The 19,262-nt window shown below is 43.7% G+C and overlaps 1 protein-coding gene across 1 annotated transcript in view; it reads right to left on the bottom strand.

Annotated features, from left to right (window-relative positions):
- Nucleotides 1-5,604, bottom strand: part of LOC310791568 (uncharacterized protein) — a gene marked incomplete at both ends in the record, with an annotated part of 43,223 nt that extends 37,619 nt beyond the window's left edge. Inside the window, 2 exons of the mRNA XM_083653235.1 lie at nt 5,244-5,370; nt 5,505-5,604. Coding sequence (XP_083509361.1) covers nt 5,244-5,370; nt 5,505-5,604 — 227 coding nt within the window. The remainder of the gene's footprint in view (nt 1-5,243; nt 5,371-5,504) is intronic.
- Between the last annotated feature and the right edge of the window lie 13,658 nt (nt 5,605-19,262).

Genomic DNA, 19,262 nt, shown 5'->3' on the forward strand with positions numbered 1-19,262 from the left:
GCACACAGAAACACAGTAGTACTAGTCTCTCTCTGACAGGTCCAAAGCACACAGAAACACAGTAGTCTCTCTCTAACAGGTTCAAAGCACACAGAAACACAGTAGTACTAGTCTCTCTCTGACAGGTCCAAAGCACACAGAAACACAGTAGTACTAGTCTCTCTCTAACAGGTTCAAAGCAGACAGAAACACAGTAGTCTCTCTCTAACAGGTCCAAAGCACACAGAAACACAGTAGTCTCTCTCTAACAGGTCCAAAGCACACAGAAACACAGTAGTACTAGTCTCTCTCTAACAGGTTCAAAGCAGACAGAAACACAGTAGTCTCTCTCTAACAGGTCCAAAGCACACAGAAACACAGTAGTACTAGTCTCTCTCTAACAGGTCCAAAGCACACAGAAACACAGTAGTCTCTCTCTAACAGGTCCAAAGCACACAGAAACACAGTAGTACTAGTCTCTCTCTAACAGGTTCAAAGCACACAGAAACACAGTAGTACTAGTCTCTCTCTAACAGGTCCAAAGCACACAGAAACACAGTAGTCTCTCTCTAACAGGTCCAAAGCACACAGAAACACAGTAGTCTCTCTCTAACAGGTCCAAAGCACACAGAAACACAGTAGTCTCTCTCTAACAGGTCCAAAGCACACAGAAACACAGTAGTCTCTCTCTAACAGGTTCAAAGCAGACAGAAACACAGTAGTCTCTCTCTAACAGGTCCAAAGCACACAGAAACACAGTAGTCTCTCTCTAACAGGTCCAAAGCACACAGAAACACAGTAGTACTAGTCTCTCTCTAACAGGTTCAAAGCACACAGAAACACAGTAGTACTAGTCTCTCTCTAACAGGTCCAAAGCACACAGAAACACAGTAGTACTAGTCTCTCTCTAACAGGTCCAAAGCACACAGAAACACAGTAGTACTAGTCTCTCTCTAACAGGTTCAAAGCACATAGAAACACAGTAGTACTAGTCTCTCTCTAACAGGTTCAAAGCACACAGAAACACAGTAGTACTAGTCTCTCTCTAACAGGTCCAAAGCACACAGAAACACAGTAGTACTAGTCTCTCTCTAACAGGTTCAAAGCACACAGAAACACAGTAGTACTAGTCTCTCTCTAACAGGTTCAAAGCACACAGAAACACAGTAGTACTAGTCTCTCTCTAACAGGTTCAAAGCACACAGAAACACAGTAGTCTCTCTCTAACAGGTCCAAAGCACACAGAAACACAGTAGTACTAGTCTCTCTCTAACAGGTTCAAAGCACACAGAAACACAGTAGTCTCTCTCTAACAGGTTCAAAGCACACAGAAACACAGTAGTACTAGTCTCTCTCTGACAGGTTCAAAGCACACAGAAACACAGTAGTACTAGTCTCTCTCTAACAGGTTCAAAGCACACAGAAACACAGTAGTACTAGTCTCTCTCTAACAGGTTCAAAGCACACAGAAACACAGTAGTCTCTCTCTAACAGGTTCAAAGCACACAGAAACACAGTAGTACTAGTCTCTCTCTGACAGGTTCAAAGCACACAGAAACACAGTAGTACTAGTCTCTCTCTAACAGGTTCAAAGCACACAGAAACACAGTAGTCTCTCTCTCTAACAGGTTCAAAGCACACAGAAACACAGTAGTACTAGTCTCTCTCTAACAGGTCCAAAGCACACAGAAACACAGTAGTACTAGTCTCTCTCTAACAGGTCCAAAGCACACAGAAACACAGTAGTACTAGTCTCTCTCTGACAGGTTCAAAGCACACAGAAACACAGTAGTCTCTCTCTCTAACAGGTCCAAAGCACACAGAAACACAGCACACAGGCTCTGTCTTACCATGACCGCTCACAGCATCCAGGGCTGCAGGGCAGAGAGATCAAGCTCAACACAGACACATAACTGACCGATCCAATGACTGACTCACTGACCACTTATCAGAGTTCCAAAAACACCGTTATAAAACAGCAATCAAGCAATCCGATTTGTTCACAGCCGTGGTATATTGAGCGTATACCGCGGCTAGAGCCGCTTTGCATGGTATCACTCCGTGTTGACGCACAACATGGATAGTGGCTGTCTGTACGACACCAGTCTCATGGAATATCCTATCGCAATACAAAGGAGAGGACTTGGAAGTGAGCGAGGAAGTAGGCGTGAAGTGGCAAGTTCTGAAAATATGTTTTATTCCAGCATGGGTTGTACTACGAACCAAGTTAACGTAGCCTGTGTTTGTGGTTTGTGCAACCGCTAACGTTTGCCTGTGAAAGCCAGCTGTACTAGGCTAAAGTTAGCTAATGTTAACATCAGCCTAGCACAGCTAGCTTTCACAGGCATATACGAACAACCGATACCATTTAGCTGGAATAAAGTTATGAAGATGCACATTTTCAGGACTTGCTAGGTAGTCCAGCAACTCACTTGCTGACTACTCTGAGTCCTCTCCTTTTTGTTTGGTCCCTGTAGCCTAACATTATGCTAGTAGACGTGTTTCATACACCCCGTCCACCAAAGGTAGCACAAGGTAGCTTTAGCCAAAGTTAGCTACCTAACGTTAGCTCTTTATGTTCATCACCAACACACAGACCCTAGAGGTTTTATTTGAATCTGGGGATGTTGGTAGCTAGCTTGCTTGGTAACTTACACGGGTCCTGAAATTCACTTTGCAAAATATGGGGGAATTTCCCCCCTTATGTTCTTCAGATAGGGGGGATTTATAGATTTTGGGGGGGATTTATAGACTTTGGGAGGATTTATTCGGTCACCGGCTAAAAATGTTGGCTGTTTGAAGCCAGATATATAGGAATATCTCATTTTAAATTAACATTAGGATTAGACGCTTGTGATGTTATTATTCAGTCTTAACCATCAATATTTGGTCCTTTTTTCACTCACTCCCATCATGTCACCACCTGCTCTCCCTGCAGGGCTTGAAATTAACTTTTTTGATCACCAGCCAATAGATTTTACAGTTACGAGCATTAGAATTTCCACTAGCTAAAAATGTTTTTCTTGAAATAAACAGGAATATGAGTGACACTTAAGCATATGTATCCGTTGTTGTAGCATAATGAATCTATAAATTGCAGTATTTCACTGATAAATTGTGTGATTTCCCAGAATTCTTTCGAAAACTATTTCCCCCCCAATGTTATTTGTTATTTTTGCTCCAACTGAAATGTTTTACGGTCACTCATGATTCAGTAGGTCACAGGTTGGCTTGGTTCAAGCCCTAAAACTCCTTATATAAAGGATTTTTCTAAATGTCTATGGAGAAAATGAATGGGAAACTCACTTCCGGGGCAATAGATGTCATGGGACTGTTGAGCTCTATTATCTTGCTGAACACAAACCTCACTGTTTCATAAACTTCTGTGAACCACAGACCTTATTCCATGCATTTAAATGACATCCTGGTACAGAAATCCCATAGCCTCTAAGAACAAGGAAGTGCAGGAACTTCTGGGTAAGCCTACAAAAACACGTCACATCCCTACGTATACGTCATACGGTACTCCAGAGCCCTGTACTACGAAACTAGTTTAACAGATCCGCGATAAGTCCCTTTGATCTGGTTTGACTGAACAGGATCAAAGCTATCTAGTTAACTGATACTACGACGCTGGTTTTTTACTAGGTAAGTGGACCTGGGATCTGCCTGTGCACGCGCACGTTTTTCGCTCGTGCACAGGGGCGCGTCCACGCGAAAGAGGTGCGCTAGCCAATCACATTATGAACAGCTGAGTTGATCCACGCCCACACCCATTTCCACACCCATTTCCTCATAGAACGAAAAAGCGCAGCCACAGTGGGATCAGAGATTTTAGCGGATATTTAATGTAACCTATGGCAGAATGAAAATCCGCGTTGGATATAGTTGGGGGAAGGACTGTCTGAAGCTGCCGCTTGTATTCACATCAGTCATTTGATTTACTTTGATCAGCGATTTCTGTCTCCTACAGCTTTGTGCGAGTGTAAATGTACATTAAATGTGTAATCTCAGTCTATAAATTTCCACAATCTGTAAGCCTATTTAGACCATAGATTTAGAAAGCATGCTCAATGAATAATGATCTCTATCACTCATTATGTGTGTGTGGTTGCACTGATCGAATAATTCATATAGCTATAGGCTATAATAATGATATCCTAATATAAAAGAGAAAACTGCTGGACTGAATTGAGACGATGCGGGCATACTTTTCATTGATAAAAACTAGCCTATTTTTGCTCATATATTGGCATACAGCCTACAGGACACAGTTCCAGCTGAAACATGCAAGAAGCCTGCATATTTAGTATTGGGGCTATCCCATATTTATCCCATCTATATTATATGTATAGGCTTTTCTGGCATGTAGGAGAATATCACCCTCACTCCATTTGAGGGTCCATTCATGATATGCGCTGCGGTGATTAATAGTGATCATATTTCTCCACGCATAGTTGAGCTGTTAAGACATAAAGTGGTAAGTAGGCTTAATTTAATTATGTAGCCTACAGAGCCACAAATGTTTTTCTTGTTATATTCTCAGTTGACTGCAATCTATTTTTCATATGGCGATCTTATATGAACGGTGAGTGACTCCAGAGAGCCGATTATATGGGTCTGTCATGGATTTTGATCTTATGGTCGCGACCAGGTTAGCTTTGCAGCGTCAGTTGCCATGGTGATTAGAAGTTAACTTGCTTTGTAGTACGGCTAAACCAGGTTTAAACTCAAACTTACTCGGATAAGGCATTAAACTAGCTTCGTAGTACAGGGCTCAGGTGTGAACAGGCCTTGTTTCATAATGGCGGGGGGGGTGACTAGATGATGGCAGAATGTTCATTTTTGGGGTGAATCGTTCTTTTTAACTTGTGAATGAAGCATAAACTCAGTGTCAGGGTGAGCTGCAGGTGCACTGCAGAGTCCACACACACACACACACACACACACACACACGCACGCACACACACACACACACACAGTCCGTATGTCTGTCTGTCTGTCTGTGGAATGACAGTGAGTGAGCGACCAGCGATTTGTTTACGTCCAGGTAGGCTACATGACGTTCCAGGAAGAACAGTACGTGACGTCACGCCAAACTGTTCGCACACCTGGCTGTTGTTGCTGCCTGGCTCATGGGCCGCGGTAAACACGTACAAAACATGAGTGGAGAGAGCTGTTCTGAGCCGTCGGGAGGCACGCTTCAGATCGGCACACAGCTCACCCAGCAGACATCACTCAGCTCAGCAACACGCCGTGTTTACAGCGGCATGGCACGGATCGCTTCCTGCTGGAGCGGCTCTGGGAGAAACAGACGGACCAGACTCAAAGCAGACCAGGAGCGCTGCTCGGCGGGCGGACTGCAGGCCGAAGTTAAACCTGCGTGTTGTTCTGTCAGAGAAACGCCATGTCACGCTGTACGAGGCGTGTGCGTTTAACGATAAGCGACGCAACGTTAAACTGTCACATTTTCTCATGGCGTTTGGTCTGGCAGTTATTAGCTAGCTAGCTCTCTCGCTGCTTACCTCCCCAGATGCCGATCTTGAGCTGGGACTTGTCCAGGTTCTCCACGTAGTCTCCTATGAACCTGTTGAGCAGGTCGCTCACCAGGGACTCGAACACCATGATGACTGACCCGTGTCAGAGCCCTCGGTCTGCGGTCACTCACAGCTCCACAGCTTGTCTAGCAGCTCTGCCTCACAGCTGATCGTCTGATGATAACAGCAGCATGGTTGCCAGATCAGTTTGACAGTTCCCAGCCCAGTCACAAAACCAGCCCAATTCAATAAAACCAGCCCAAATCATAACCTAAAACAAAACAAAAAAATAGCAGCGCCTCAGGCTGCAGGCACTGCACTGTTCACGTGTAGGGTAGGGTCACCCAGAAGTGGTCATATATATATATATATATATATACACACACACACACACACACACACACACACACACACACACACACACACACACACACACACACACACACACACACACATATATGCATACATACATACATACATACATACATACATACATACATACATACATAAAAGAAAATAAATTAAAGCTTGTTAATATTGTTTTCAATATTTTCAAACCCCATGCTAAATGTTGACAAAGGCAGGCCAAATTCCATTTATGCTAAATTATTCCCCACTTCCCAATCATAGCCAACATAAGCAAAAGTAGCCCAATTGAGCAGCAAACCGCCCAATCTGGCAACACTGAACAGGAGGGCAGGAAATGAAGAGATAGCTCTGGGATCGACTGCTGTGTTTTCGATTAGCGCTGTCTGCGCATTAACACTGAGCTGTCTGAGAGAGAGCATCGATTTGGCCTGAAGCTGCGGTCAGGTGACGGGCGGGTCTTCACTTCTTCAAGTCTCATATGGGTCAGAATGCGATCCTCTCACAATGTGATATTTAATCACATATTGTAATAATAATCATCATCATCATCATCATCATTATCATCATCATCATAATCACATATTAGCATATTCAATATAGCTTACTTTGAGCTGCAGAGAGGTTTGTAGGGATAACAGGAACAGAAGAGCTGGGTTCAAGGTTCAATCCCCAAATTACAAAGTTTTTTCAACTTGGAAGCTTTTCTCAAAAGTACATTGTTTATGGACTTGTCATGGACTATATAAAGATCTAATAACATCCATATTCTTGGAAAATGTATATCAAAGTGAAACCTATACTGTAAGTGTAATGAGTTTCTTTCTTACATAAAAGCCATAGTCATGGAAAATAATTAAAGTTTTTGGTAAGCTAAAAAAAAACAGCTCTAAGTTATGTATGTATTTATTTACTTATTTATTAGTGGAATCCACTTATAATGATCAGGTTATAGTGATCAACCGCTTATATTGCTCAAAAAGCTTGGTCCAGAATCATATAGCCTACAAAAGCTGTTTAAATAATTGGCTTATAGTGATCAATAATCCGCTTATACAGTGATAATTTTGGGCGTTGTCCCACCTGAGAACAATGGGGGGAAAATTTAAAACAGTAGGCTACAGTAATTTTATAATTTTTTTACTTACAAACTGCCAAAAATGTGCCAAAGACATACAGCAACAGTACTCGGTGCATGTCTGTGTGTGGAGAGATGGCAGCGTCTCTGTCTAGGTGAGAGCGCTGTATTTGAAACAGCATGGAGGCCTAACTTACTGTATGGATTTACATTTCTTTACTTTATATACTGCATTCATGTAATTCATATACAAATGTCAATTAGATGGTAATGTGCATGAGAAATAGAGAAAAAGAAAGAACTCGCTTATAATGATCATCTGCTTATAGTGATCAATTTGACCCATCCAAAGCTGATCACTGTAAGAGGAGTGCACTGTATATTTAATATTAGTTCAATCTCATGTCTGCTTTGATTTGTCTTTTTTTTGTCTTTCTGATATGCACCTGATCCTGTAGTGAAAGCCAGGATGAAATTGCAAAAAAAATTAAATAAAATAAAACAAGCAAACAAAACTAAAATCCTTCTGAAGTGTCCTAAACCCCTTGACTTCTGACCTCCTGGGAGTGAATAGAAAAAATATATATAATAGCTACTGTAATTGGAGAGCTGTCTGTCTGTTTGTCCAGAGTTGCAAGGTGCACCATTGCTCTGATCGCCTCCAAAAAAATTCTCCAAAATTCACTTTTCAGGGGTCTGGAAAACTAAATGAGATAGAAAAAGTAAAATGAAATGAAACAAAGTGCATAATACATCCATCACAGAATATTTCTGGACAGTAACAAGTCTGTCTCTCCCTCCTCTCTCTCTCTATCTGTCCTCAGCACTCAGCAGCGCCCCCTGGGGCCGTCAGCTGGCAAATCACTTTTTTCCTCACTTGTCTCAAGCTGAAGGCCCTGGCTGTCAGACGACACACAGCAGCACGTTGTGGGAGGATTTTATTTTTTTTATTTTTTATTGAAGTTCTTGTGTCAATCTTACAGTACATTACAGTCCATACATTGTAGCCTATAAACCATCACCATCATACAGATTTACATGAGTTTTCTTCAAGATAAACTACATAAAAACGAAACAAAATAAAACATTCACGGCACATTTTTTTTACATTCATGTCACAAGTTTAAAAGAAAATCCTGTGATCAGATCCTATATCTCTTAATTGTTTACACTGACATCAATCTGTAATGTCCATTTATACATGATCTTCTGTCAACAAAACAACATTCCGTCTGATTTTAGGCATCAAACATAGAATTAGACTTTAAGGCTTTGTGGATCTCAGAGGGGAAAGTGGGTCATTGCAGCAAAATCATATGATAGGATACTTAGCATAGGATATATACAGTATACATATAATCATACTTAGGATAGGATATATACAGTATACATATAATCATACTGATAGGATATATACATACATATAATCATACTTAGGATAGGATATATACAGTATACATATAATTATACTTAGTATAGGATATACAGTATACATATAATCATACTTAGGATAGGATATATACAGTATACATATAATCATACTTAGGATAGGATATATACAGTATACATATAATCATACTGATAGGATATATACATACATATAATCATACTTAGGATAGGATATATACAGTATACATATAATTATACTTAGCATAGGATATACAGTATACATATAATCATACTTAGCATAGGATATATACTTTATACATATAATCATACTGATAGGATATACAGTATATAATGTATACGAGGACCCCCGGCCCCTCGTAAACGAGATGCTGCATCTCAAGGGGCTTATCCTCCGACAAATGAATAACATTTCTATATATATACATGCTAGATCAGAGGTTTTCAAAGTGGGAGGTTGGCCTCCAAACCGTTTCAGGGGAGGCTCAGTGAATAGAAGTGAAAAATATGACATTAGTTATTACATTGGTTATCAAAAGTGATCAAATCACATGGAATATACTCACTAAATGTGTGTGATTTGGTTAAAGAGATGCAGTAGTTTGGGATAATTTGAGAGTTTTCCCCCACAGAGTCAGAAACAAATAAATGCTTTCAGACAGACCTTTTTATGTAGCCTGTTTGGTGTAGTCTGAAGTATGACAAATAGTGATATCAGCCTATTTTTGGCTCAATTGTTGAGTGTCTATAGGATCAAATAGCCTATAATACGTTTTACAAGTTTTGTCTATGGGGACTGGGGAGGCCTATAGTCTCAGACTTTGAGAACCCCTGTTCTAGATGAACAAAAAACAGAACCCTTTTTCATAACTCTCTCCCAGGATGAGGATCACTGATGGCAGTTCATAGTTATGCTGTTATAGATATTATGGCGTCATATATTTTACCACGTTTGTACAACACTGTAAGTAAGTAAGTTTATTGTCGCTGTACAAGTACAATGAAAATAGGTTTAGAGCAGACTCCTAGATGCCCGTGACAAAACCCCCAATATACCCCAAACCATAAGACACAAAACAGGCAAAGCACAGCTCCACTACTCACACAAATAAACAAACAGTCAAGTCCATATTTGCATAATTCATAAACACAAGTGAAATGCTGCCGCTCTCTAAATTAAGACATCTATTAAAACCATATTGCATTGATTTGTTCTGACCTGACTTGTTGATCTACATTTAGACTTTTGACTTGACTTGAGACTGACGACTTGACTCTAGTGAAGTTGACTTGGTCACACTTCTAAAGTCAAAAAGACTTTATTGACATACAGCACGTTTCAAAACTCTTAAAAAGTATTAAAAAAGAGTTAGAAAAAGAACTAAAACTCATATTAAAAAGAGTTAGAAAAAGAACTCAAACTTGTGAACTGAAACAAAAGGTTGAGAACAAACTAGAGGAAACTAAGAGAGACCATGTGGTGATGGGTTCAAAGCAGTGGTGGCGCTCTGACCCACCTGACTTGAGCCCAGGTTGACTGTGATCAGGCCCGTAACTACCATGGAGGACACCGAGGTCATGACCTTGTTTTTTTGTTTTTTTAATAGCCCCGGCTATTCATTTAGTTTAGTTTAGTTGATTGGACAGTTGATATAATACATGATGAAAAAATAAGTCACGCATCATAAAAATGTCAAGGATAGCACAAAAAGTCAAAGACTTATTTCCATTGTGGTGCTTGGTCTCGGTACATAATATACATAACCACATATAATCACACAATCCATATTACTAATCAACATTACATCATAAAAGCAAAATCAATAAAATACAACAAAATACTACTTGACTACAGGTTTAATCCTGGACTTTTTCATCTGTCATTGATGTTTTAAAGCCCTCATAAATAACATGGCATATGACATAGTTGATCAGAAATGCAACAATTTGCTTCCTCTCTGTGTGCTATATAGAAGGAAGAGACATAACTCACCACAATGTTCACATTTTGCATTGGGGCTAGATTGGGGCTAGACTTTGGGCACAGTTCTATTGAAGTGAATGGGTAAGTAACTCCCCTGTAAGTGATGTTTGTGTAGATGGGCCATTGTATTTAATTGAGCAGTATTCTGCCATATGTGACCTGTATGCAGAATATATATTACGTGGGGAGACATTTCTTTTTTGTATCATTGTAACAGCACAGTAAATATGATCTAATATGATGTCTGTAGTTCTTTTATAGATCTAGCTTCTTAATTGTGCTCTCAAAGTGCACCAGATTGAAGCATTTTACTTTAAAATGGACACAAAAGATTAAGCGGGGGGGCACAGCGCCCCCTGGACCCCCACGCGCCGCTAAAATGACCTCTGTATTTCTCAAACCCTGTCTACGGCAATGCCTGTGATGCGTTTGTAAGGGTCAATGTCCAGTGTCCACCAGATGCAGTCCGGCTCCGTGTGGCTCCGGTCCGGTTGCTGCAGCAGACTCACAGCCATGTCATCTTGTCAGACGTGAACCAATCCGCCAAAAATAGACCAGATCCCTGTTTTTGCCAGATCCGCTTGTTGTGTCTGACAACATGACATGGGTGTGCGTCTGCTCCGGCAGCCGACCGTACCGCCATCTGGTGGACACGACAGTTAATGCGTGTGGATTAATGCTCTGGCACTTTACTCCGCGTAAACTGTACGGAGCGGCCCTCCGGTGGACAAGTTGAAACAGACTCAACCTTTGGTGACCATATTGAAGCTGTAAATTAATATAAATACCTGGGGATAGTAATCGATAGAAAACTGTCATGGGATTCAAACACAGGTGTCATTTACAGGAAAGGATTACGATTGGACATAATGATTCTTTTCTATCGTTCAGTAGTATCCTCAGTTTTTGCTTTATTGCTTGGTGTTTCTCACTGTCAATAAGAACAAACTCAATGAGGTTGTTAATATGTCAGCAGGATCGTAGGCCAACAACAAGTCAGTATGACACGGCTCTGAGAGTCTCGTGTCACTGGGGAAGGAAGGGCAATCCTCAGTGACACATCACACCTTCTCAATACTGAATATGAGCTGTTACCACCAGGACACATCACACCCTCTCAATACTGAATATGAGCTGTTACCACCAGGACACATCACACCCTCTCAATACTGAATATGAGCTGTTACCACCAGGACACATCACACCCTCTCAATACTGAATATGAGCTGTTACCACCAGGACACATCACACCCTCTCAATACTGAATATGAGCTGTTACCACCAGGACACATCACGCCTTCTCAATACTGAATATGAGCTGTTACCACCAGGACACATCACACCCTCTCAATACTGAATATGAGCTGTTACCACCAGGACACATCACACCTTCTCAATACTGAATATGAGCTGTTACCACCAGGACACATCACACGCTCTCAATACCTTCTTCCCCCTCCTGTTCCCCACTCTCCCACATTTCCCACTCCCCCCCCCCCCCCCCCGCCCCCTCTCTTTCCATGCTCTTCCCTCCCCCGCCGCCCCTTCCCACGTTCCCCCTGCTCTCCCTCCCCTGCACCCTCCCACCTCTCCTTCTCTGTTCTCTCCTCCTCCCTGTCCTCTCCCCTCTCTCACATTCCCCCTGCACTCCTTCCCCTGCACCCCCCCACCTCTCCTTCTCTGCTCTCTCCTCCTCTCTGTCCTCTCGGGGGGGGGGGGGAGGAGGGGGCGGAGAGGTCTGTTCCCTCCCCCGCCTCCTCCTCCCGCGTTCCCCCTGCACCCTCCCACCTCTCCTTCTCTGTTCTCTCCTCCTCTCCCCCTGCACTCCTTCCCCTGCACCCTCCCACCTCTCCTTCTCTGTTCTCTCCTCCTCTCTGTCCTCTCTGGGGGGGGGGGGATGTGGGACGCTCCCCCTGCTTCTCTACCCTGGCTCTCCCTCCCCTGCACCCCCATCTCTCCTTCTCTCCTCCTCCACATTCCTATCTTCTCCCCACCTCCCCCCTCTCCTCCGTCTATATTGCTCATTCTCTCCCCACCTCCTCCCTCCCCCTGCTCTCTTCTCCCCCACACCTCCCCTCCCTTCCCCTCTCCTGCTCTCTCCTCTTGCTCCTTCCCCACCTCCTATACCCTCCCCACCCCATCACTCTCTCACATTCCCCCTGCTATTCTCCCTTCTCCTGCGCTCTCCTCTGCTCTCCCCTCATTCCTATATTTTCTATATTATCAATTGTTCAAATGTTATCTTTATTCTGTATATTCTTGTTACTGTTGTGTCAGCTAGAATCAGCTAGACATACTTTCTGTGAAGCCCTCTGAGACATGCTTGTGAATTAGGGCTATATAAATAAACTTGACTTGACTTGACTTGACTGAATATGAGCTGTTACCACCAGGACACATCACACCCTCTCAATACTGAATATGAGCTGTTACCACCAGGACACATCACACCCTCTCAATACTGAATATGAGCTGTTACCACCAGGACACATCACACCCTCTCAATACTGAATATGAGCTGTTACCACCAGGACACATCAGACCCTCTCAATACTGAATATGAGCTGTTACCACCAGGACACATCACACCCTCTCAATACTGAATATGAGCTGTTACCACCAGGACACATCACACCCTCTCAATACTGAATATGAGCTGTTACCACCAGGACACATCACACCTTCTCAATACTGAATATGAGCTGTTACCACCAGGACACATCACACCGTCTCAATACTGAATATGAGCTGTTACCACCAGGACACATCACACCCTCTCAATAGACCCTTCTCACGGGGGCCATTTTGTGTCGAAAAGGCAGGGTAAACACATGGTGCAAGCAAAACACTAATGAGGGTTTCAAACTTCCATGATTGGAATTTGGAAACCCTCATTAGTGTGTTGCTTGCACCTGTGTTTATTCTGCCTTTTTCGACACAAAATGGCCCCCATGAAAAGGGTCTATACTGAATATGAGCTGTTACCACCAGGATGGAGGTACAGGGTACTGCCTTTGTGGACTTCCCGTGCCCAGAGATCCTTTATTTAAGCAATATAGCATGAGAGCAAGTGTGTTGTGGCGAATATATCAGCGGGATATATTCCACAACACCACGCAGCTCGAGTGCTATATTGCTTTTATAAAACGGTTTCCAAGTATAATAATATAATAATAATAATACTAGAAGTCCGACTGGCATGGTATTCTGATAGAGTCAGTTGAAACACTACTGTAAGGCGGGACCGCAAGAACGTGCGGGTGATTTGATTGGATCGTTCTGGAGACTGAAGTTGACATTGGCCAATCCTGGCGCTTGCTGAGAAGCTGAGAGCTTTCTGGAAAGCCGACAGGCAGCTCGAGCGCAGCGCTGCATTCTCAGCGCTTGCTGAGAAGCTGAGTGCTTTCTGCAAAGCCCGACACCAACTAACGTTACGGGGTTAAATGCGGGGTTAAATGCGGGGTTAACAGCCTTTTTTTTGCAAAGAAGACATTAGCCCGCATCTATTCTTGTACAAAACATAATTTTCTGCGAAGTATTAGTAAAGTTATAAGCGAAGATCGATTCACAAGGATCTGACAGCTGTCTCCGCCATTTGTTTTTTTTGAGGTAACCAAAGGCTTTTAGTAAGAGAGTTGCCATGGCAACACATGGGTTATTGGAGTGGGTTATTGGAATTATACAATGGCTGTGAACCAATCAGATTGCTTGATTTGAGAGAGCCGTTTTATAATCCAGTTTATAGCTCTGCTAAATAAGCTCTGAATACATTCATATTCTAATAATCTTTCACTAGTGTTGGTGTGAAGCATTTTATGATCAATATTTGTCGTAACTGTTTGTATTGTATTGTATTGTGCTGTATCATGAATGTACTGCATCTTGTCTGACTGCTACACATGCAAAGCTATTTTTCCGAAAGGCCAAATAAACCAACTAACACGCGCGCAGGCAAACGCACACACACACACACACACACACACACACACACACACACACACACACACACAGACACACACACACACACACACACACACACACACACACCAGGGTTGCCAACTTTGGGTACCTGGCTGGAGTCAGATTTGAATGCTTTATTTGAGTCCACAAATTGTATTAAAAGTACAGGGAATTAATGATAGCGGGTTAGAGTCTAAATATAACGGGTTAGAGTCTAAATATAACAGGTTAGAGTCTAAATATAACAGGACTATTTAAGTACAATATTGTCAAACATGTTGTTCAAGGTTTAAAATCTCAGTAGCCAATAGAGGCTATTAGCCAATTCAGAATGAATTCATTAATTCGTTCATTTGCAAAAACTGCCAAATGCCATTCTTAAAATGAATAAACAACACATGTTTGATACTCCCTGCAGTGCACATTTAAAAAACATTATTGAGGTGAGTTATGTGAAAATGATCAGGTGAATATTATATGTATATAATCTGTCCCACAACAGTGACACATGGTTAGGGTTATGTGTTATGTGTTTACATGTGAGGCAGGAGTTATGGCAGGTCTGGTGAGAGAGTGAGTTCCTCCACCATAGGCTAAGTGTTATTAATATTTAATAATGAACACAGGTTAGGGTATGGATCAGGATAGGTGACTGACAAGGTGAGCAGGTAACCACCAGGGGTCAGGCTGGCCAATGAAAGAAGAGGCGGGGGACAGGTATTGAGTTTCACCTGTGTGGCAGACTATTACTGAACGATGTTGTGTCATGTAGAGAAGAAACAAAAAGAAACAATAATCAGCTCACATTCATGATAGATTCAAATATTAAATCAAATAAGAATATTATAAAGCAGGTCATCAAACAACTCAGATCCATCATACTTCCATAGACATACTTAATAACTATTTTGAGCATAACTATAATAAATTAAATAAACTTCAACGGAGTTGCACTGGACTCACGTTCTATCTCTGGAGTGGAGTTTGATCAGTCTAATAGACTGATCATCTAATCAGCATAAGTGACATGTTTGGTTAGACTGATAATCTTAGGTTAGGTTAATCTTAGGTTAATTTAGCAGAAGTAGCCTACAGGACAGACTGAAGTCCTCTCGCAGGAACACATGGAGGCACATTCAACATGGATCTGTATCCTGAAAAGATTTCCCTTCATCACAATTGTGGTGGGATTTTCCTTGCACTCGCTGTCCTTTATACACGAGAGAGAGAGAGAGAGAGAGAGAGAGAGAGAGAGAGAGGGAGGGGAGAGCGAGAGCGAGAGAGAGAGATTTTCACTCCGGATCAGGTGAGTGAGAGAGAGAGAGAGAGAGGGAGGGAGAGCGAGAGAGAGAGAGAGAGAGAGAGAGAGGGAGGGAGGGAGAGAGAGAGAGACAGAGAGAGAGGAGAGAGAGAGAGACAGAGGAGAGAGAGAGAGAAAGACAGAGACAGAGGAGAGAGAGACAGAGGAGAGAGAGAGAGAAAGACAGAGACAGAGAGAGAGAGACAGAGATGAGAGAGAGAGAGAGAGAGAGACAGAGACAGAGACAGAGGAGAGAGAGAGAGACAGAGGAGAGAGAGAGAGAAAGACAGAGACAGAGGAGAGAGAGAGAGAGAGAGACAGAAAGAGAAAGGGAGGGAGAGCGAGAGCGAGAGAGATTTTCACTCCGGATCAGGTGAGTGAGAGAGAGAGAGAGAGAGAGAGGGAGGGAGGGAGAGCGAGAGAGAGAGAGAGAGAGAGGGAGGGAGGGAGAGCGAGAGAGAGAGAGAGAGAGGGAGAGAGAGAGAGAGAGAGAGAGGGAGGGAGAGCGAGAGAGAGAGAGAGAGGGAGGGAGAGAGAGAGAGAGAGAAAGAGAGAGAGAGATGGAGGGAGGGAGAGCGAGAGAGAGAGAGAGAGAGAGAGAGGGAGGGAGAGAGAGAGAGAGAGAGAGAGAGAGGGAGGGAGAGAGAGCGAGAGAGAGAGAGAGCGAGAGAGGGAGGGAGAGAGGGAGGGAGAGAGGGAGAGAGAGAGAGAGAGAGAGAGAGAGAGACAGAGAGAGGGAGGGAGAGCGAGAGAGAAGAGAGAGATTTTCACTCCGGATCAGGTGAGTGAGAGAGAGAGAGAGAGAGAGAGAGCGAGCGAGCACAGCGCTGCTCTGGCGCGTCGACCGCAGCCAGCTGCAGTCAGGCTACGGCCGGTTCACACACACGCCTACGCCTATGCCTACGCCTATGCCTACGCATATAGGCATTGCTTCATGCACGCCTGGCGCCTATTTTCGTTCACACAGGACGCCACGCTCTGCGCTACGCTGAACACATGAGCAGCGGTTTTTTTTACACTTTTCAGATCTGATTTATAGCAATGGGTGAGTCCTCTTTTTTATTGTAATGTGCAAGTGAGGATGTCTGTCTATTTCCTGGCCCGCTGTAATTGTTATTTTCCCTGGGGTAATCATGTGACTATGAGTCATCAACCACCATGAGTGAAACTTGCATTGAGACAGGGGGGGTATATATACATCTGACAGAAAAGACGTTAATAGAGGAACACATGAAGGACAGCTCTCCTCTCCTACTATGCTCCACCCTCCCTTTTGGGCAAACTCGGTAGAAAATATGGCCCAAGTCCACCAGAAACAACAGCCAGCTTGACAGTTCAGCGCGCCTAGAGCTGAAAAATAGAACAGACGCCTAAACGATAAATGCAGCGCAGCGTAGGCACAGCGCGAGCGTGGCTTCAGCACAGCGTGGCAGCGGTATGTGTGAACGCTCTCGTCTGTTAACAAGGACGCCTAAATTTTAGGCGTTGCTTAGGCGTTGCTTTAAGCGTCGCTCTAGGCGTGTGTGTGAACCCGGCGTAATTGGTGCGCGCGCACACACACACACACACGCACGCACGCCGCACGCGCCCACACACACTAGAGAGAGAACAAGTGAAGAGAAGAAAGAGAGTGAAACATACAGAGCTGTGTGTGTGTGTGTGTGTGTGTGTGTGTGTGTGTGTGTGTGTGTGTGTGGTGTGTGTGCGATACTGTACAGAGTGAAGCATCATGTCAGCAGCTGTGTTTGGTCAGTGTGTTTCTCTCTCACTCTATCTGACACAGAGACACTGAGGGACCAAGAGACGAGCCTAACCTAAACCCAGGGTAAAGTGGTTCATTGAATGAGGAGTGGAAAGTGTGGAGGTGAATCAGTTTGTCAGAGGAAACTTTGTAGAAGGACAGAGAGCCAGCAGGCCAGTCAAGATACACTGCAAATCTGTTAGAGGACACAGGAGGGGAGAGGTATGTATGTGAGTCTGTTATTGTGCCAGGCAGAGTAACCATCATCAGAGCAGAGCAGACACCAGGACTTTTCATTCCCTCCAAGCACACAGTCATCACCCCCTCCTCTCCTGCTGATTCCTCTGTAAGTCACTCCTATAGCAACCTGTCCTTTCCTCTCCAGCTCCCAATAACAGCGACCAGTCAAACCATCTCTACACAGCAGCTGAGCCCAGCGGTCAAATCTCTCTGGGTGATCAGGATATGGCTGCTTCTTTCTCACCCACGTCACCTTTCTGTTGTCTTCAGACAGGAGGAGTTGTCTGTGTGCTGTGTTTGGATCCAGTGTGAGACCACAGGCATCTGATGAGACAACAAGACTCAATACAACAGCAGCTCTCATCTAACACATTGTGTTGTGTTGTTATTGTGTTAATAACGTCACTGTTATTGAACGGTTTCATTTTTGTGAAATAAATGATGATGATAATTTGTAAATTTGTACACACAGACACACACACACACACACGCACACGCACACGCACACGCACACGCACACGCACACGCACACACCACAACGCACACACACACACACACACACACACACACACACACACACACACACACACACACAAAGGTTTGATGCAGGGTAGGAAATTAGTGGGGAAAGATAAATTACTCTCATAATTGACGGCGGCTTTTAAATAATAAGATTAAGAGTTAACTTTCTGTATTTTAAACATTACTCTGTATTTACAAAGCGTGTCCGGATTTTGTTGTTTTCAAAACACAAACCAGCTGCTGAGTCACGACTAGAAAGTCTAGAATAGAAACAGTCTAGACTAGAATAGAAAAGGAATAGAAACAGTCGCTGAGCCTCTCCTGGTCTGCCCAGGGCCTAAAACAACTGTCAGTCTATATTGTGAGTTGGAGGATGGCCTGCATAGCGACATGTACCTACAATACGTACTGTCGGTCTATATCCTACATGTATGTTATTTGAAAGTTTTTGCAAGTACATTACTGTACATAACATGCCAGACAATACTGTTGTTGAGATGATCGTAAATGAGGATTTTTAACTGTAATTGTATGAACTTTAGAAACAAAATGTGCTTGGGTCATTGATTATTGGTCTCTCATAACAGACCAATATAACTTATATAACATAACTTCCCAACATCAACTGCCTATAGGTGGAGAGGCGGGTGGTGTCTGTCTGTGAGTCACCATTTGTGTCACGTTTTGTGTCATGAAACTGACATCGGGCCGACCGATCCCACGCCACCCCCACCCCCCCCCCCCACACACACACACACACACAGACACAACACCCCCCCCGCCACACACACACACACACACAGAGACACCCCCCCCCCACACACACACACACCCCCCACACACACACACACACTGACACAACCCCACCCCCACACCCACCCCCACACACACACACAGACACAACCCCCCCCTCCACACACACACACACACACACACACACACACACACACACACACACACACACACACACACAATGACACAACCACCCCCCCCCCCACACACACACACAGACACAACCCCCCCCCCCACACACACACACACACACACACAGACACACCCCCCCCACACACACACACACAGACACAACCCCCCCCCCCCCCACACACACACACACACAGACCCCCCCCCCACACACACACACAGACACC

Source organism: Poromitra crassiceps (assembly GCF_964638095.1).
Source record: "Poromitra crassiceps genome assembly, chromosome: 16".
Classification (NCBI taxonomy): domain Eukaryota; kingdom Metazoa; phylum Chordata; class Actinopteri; order Beryciformes; family Melamphaidae; genus Poromitra; species Poromitra crassiceps.